The sequence below is a fragment of the Choristoneura fumiferana genome, chromosome 19, assembly GCF_025370935.1.
Source record: "Choristoneura fumiferana chromosome 19, NRCan_CFum_1, whole genome shotgun sequence".
Lineage (NCBI taxonomy): Eukaryota > Metazoa > Arthropoda > Insecta > Lepidoptera > Tortricidae > Choristoneura > Choristoneura fumiferana.
The window spans coordinates 1,574,096-1,575,896 of NC_133490.1; the positions used below are offsets into that span (position 1 = coordinate 1,574,096).

Here is a 1,801-nt window from a genome sequence, read left to right on the forward strand (position 1 = left end):
CTCTGATGTTTGTTAGCCAAATAAATGAAAATACGCACACAAGTTAATATTTCCCTACACCAATGTCGTCAAAGTGTGTCATACAGTGCTTTCTGAGTGGGAATAATAGCTTCCTTTTTTTTACAGGGCTTCGGTATGGGACTCCAAGCAGCTTCAGCTCCCGTCTCCATCGCCGAGTACTCCTCACCCAAGCTCCGCGGGGCCTTCCTCGCCACGATCGCCTTCTCTTTTGCCACCGGCATGTTGATTGCCCACGTCTTCGGAACACTCCTCTACTGGAGATCAGCAGGCATTGCCTGCGGAAGCGTTTACCTCTTATCCTTTATACTAGTGTCTTTGTCTCCAGAAACACCACCATATCTAGCTTCTAGAGGCAAATTCAACCAATGCAGGAAATCGTTCAGATGGTTGAGAGGATATTATCATGATTCTGAGAAAGAGCTAGAAGTTTTACTGAACAGCCAGAAGATGGAAGTGACTGAAGTTATAACAGGGAAATCAAGGCTGCAGAATTGGGTGGAAACGGCAAAGAAACCCGAGTTCTACAAGCCTACTTTAATCATGGTGTTCATGTTTGTAATGTTTCAAATTTCTGGAATGACTGTGGTGCCCTCATACACTATTCCAATGATGGACGAAGTTACTGGCAGGGCTATAGAGTCCAACACTAGTATGTTGATGGTGGATGTCGTTAGGTTCGTCACATCAATCATGGCTTGTGTTGTCGTAAATAAACTGAACAGAAGAACCGTTTTATTCCTCGGAGTTATCATCAGCGTTACCTCTCTCTTTTTAGCAGCTGTTCTGTTATATTTGAGAGACCTTGGCTTCATCACAGAGGAGTACAGATGGATACCGGTCATACCGACCTTAACATACATCTTCGGAAAAACTTTGGGGATCCTCGCAATACCATGGGCAATTGCTGGTGAAGTTTTCCCATTGGCTTACAGGAGCTTAGGCAGCGGAATATCAGGCATGATCCTATCAATTATGTTCTTTGTTGTTGTGAAGACTGCACCAACTTCTTTCAAAGAGATTGGTGTCAACGGAACGTTCTTAGTCTACGGTATCTGCATTGCTATCTGCGGAGCATTCTTATATTTCCTCCTACCAGAAACTAAAGGGAAGACGTTGTATGAGATAGAATGTCACTTCAAAGGCATCAAGAGCGATAGAGCCGATTCCGGCGAGAAGGACAAGATGCTGGAACTGGAGACCATGGAAGGTGGATGATGGGGCGTGGAGTGACAAAGGAAACGCTATGCCACTAAAAGCTGGCCCCGTAGACATAGGAGAGTACTTGTGATTATTGACGTAGATATTTTAATGATTTAGGGTGATTTCTGGAATGTGTGATTTGATGATCGAGAACACGGCTTAACATTACACAGTTAGATGATCTAGACAGAATCATTAATATTAATATTGTTAGCCTACCAGCGCGTGTAACAGTTGCAACACATGGGTCATACATAGAATAAGAAATAAAAGTAGAATTCCTCTGAACAAAGCCCTCAAAGGCTGTAAAATCTTAACTTTTTCATGTTTGCAAGACAGAGCTAAACAAATTTTTGTGTATGATCGATCTAGACAAAGATTATTTCTTTTTCTTTTCCTTTTCTGCTCTGTATCCTGTTCAGATACCTTAAAGTGAGTCGCAAAATGAGTAATGACAATTTGTAGTTAAAAATAATCCGAATAAAATTTTGATTCGTCAAATTATGTTTTGTACGATTGTAAATTAACGACTTAGAATTTCACCCTTAAATCTATTCATGAATAAAATTATGATACTAAA

The 1,801-nt window shown here is 41.0% G+C and overlaps 1 protein-coding gene across 2 annotated transcripts in view; it reads left to right on the forward strand.

The window, feature by feature from the left end:
* LOC141438700 (facilitated trehalose transporter Tret1-like) overlaps window positions 1-1,801 on the forward strand; it is a gene marked incomplete in the record, with an annotated part of 22,719 nt that extends 20,918 nt beyond the window's left edge. For both annotated transcript variants that reach the window (XM_074102612.1, XM_074102613.1), the window contains 1 exon segment: window positions 127-1,801. In XM_074102612.1, coding sequence (XP_073958713.1) covers window positions 127-1,236 — 1,110 coding nt within the window.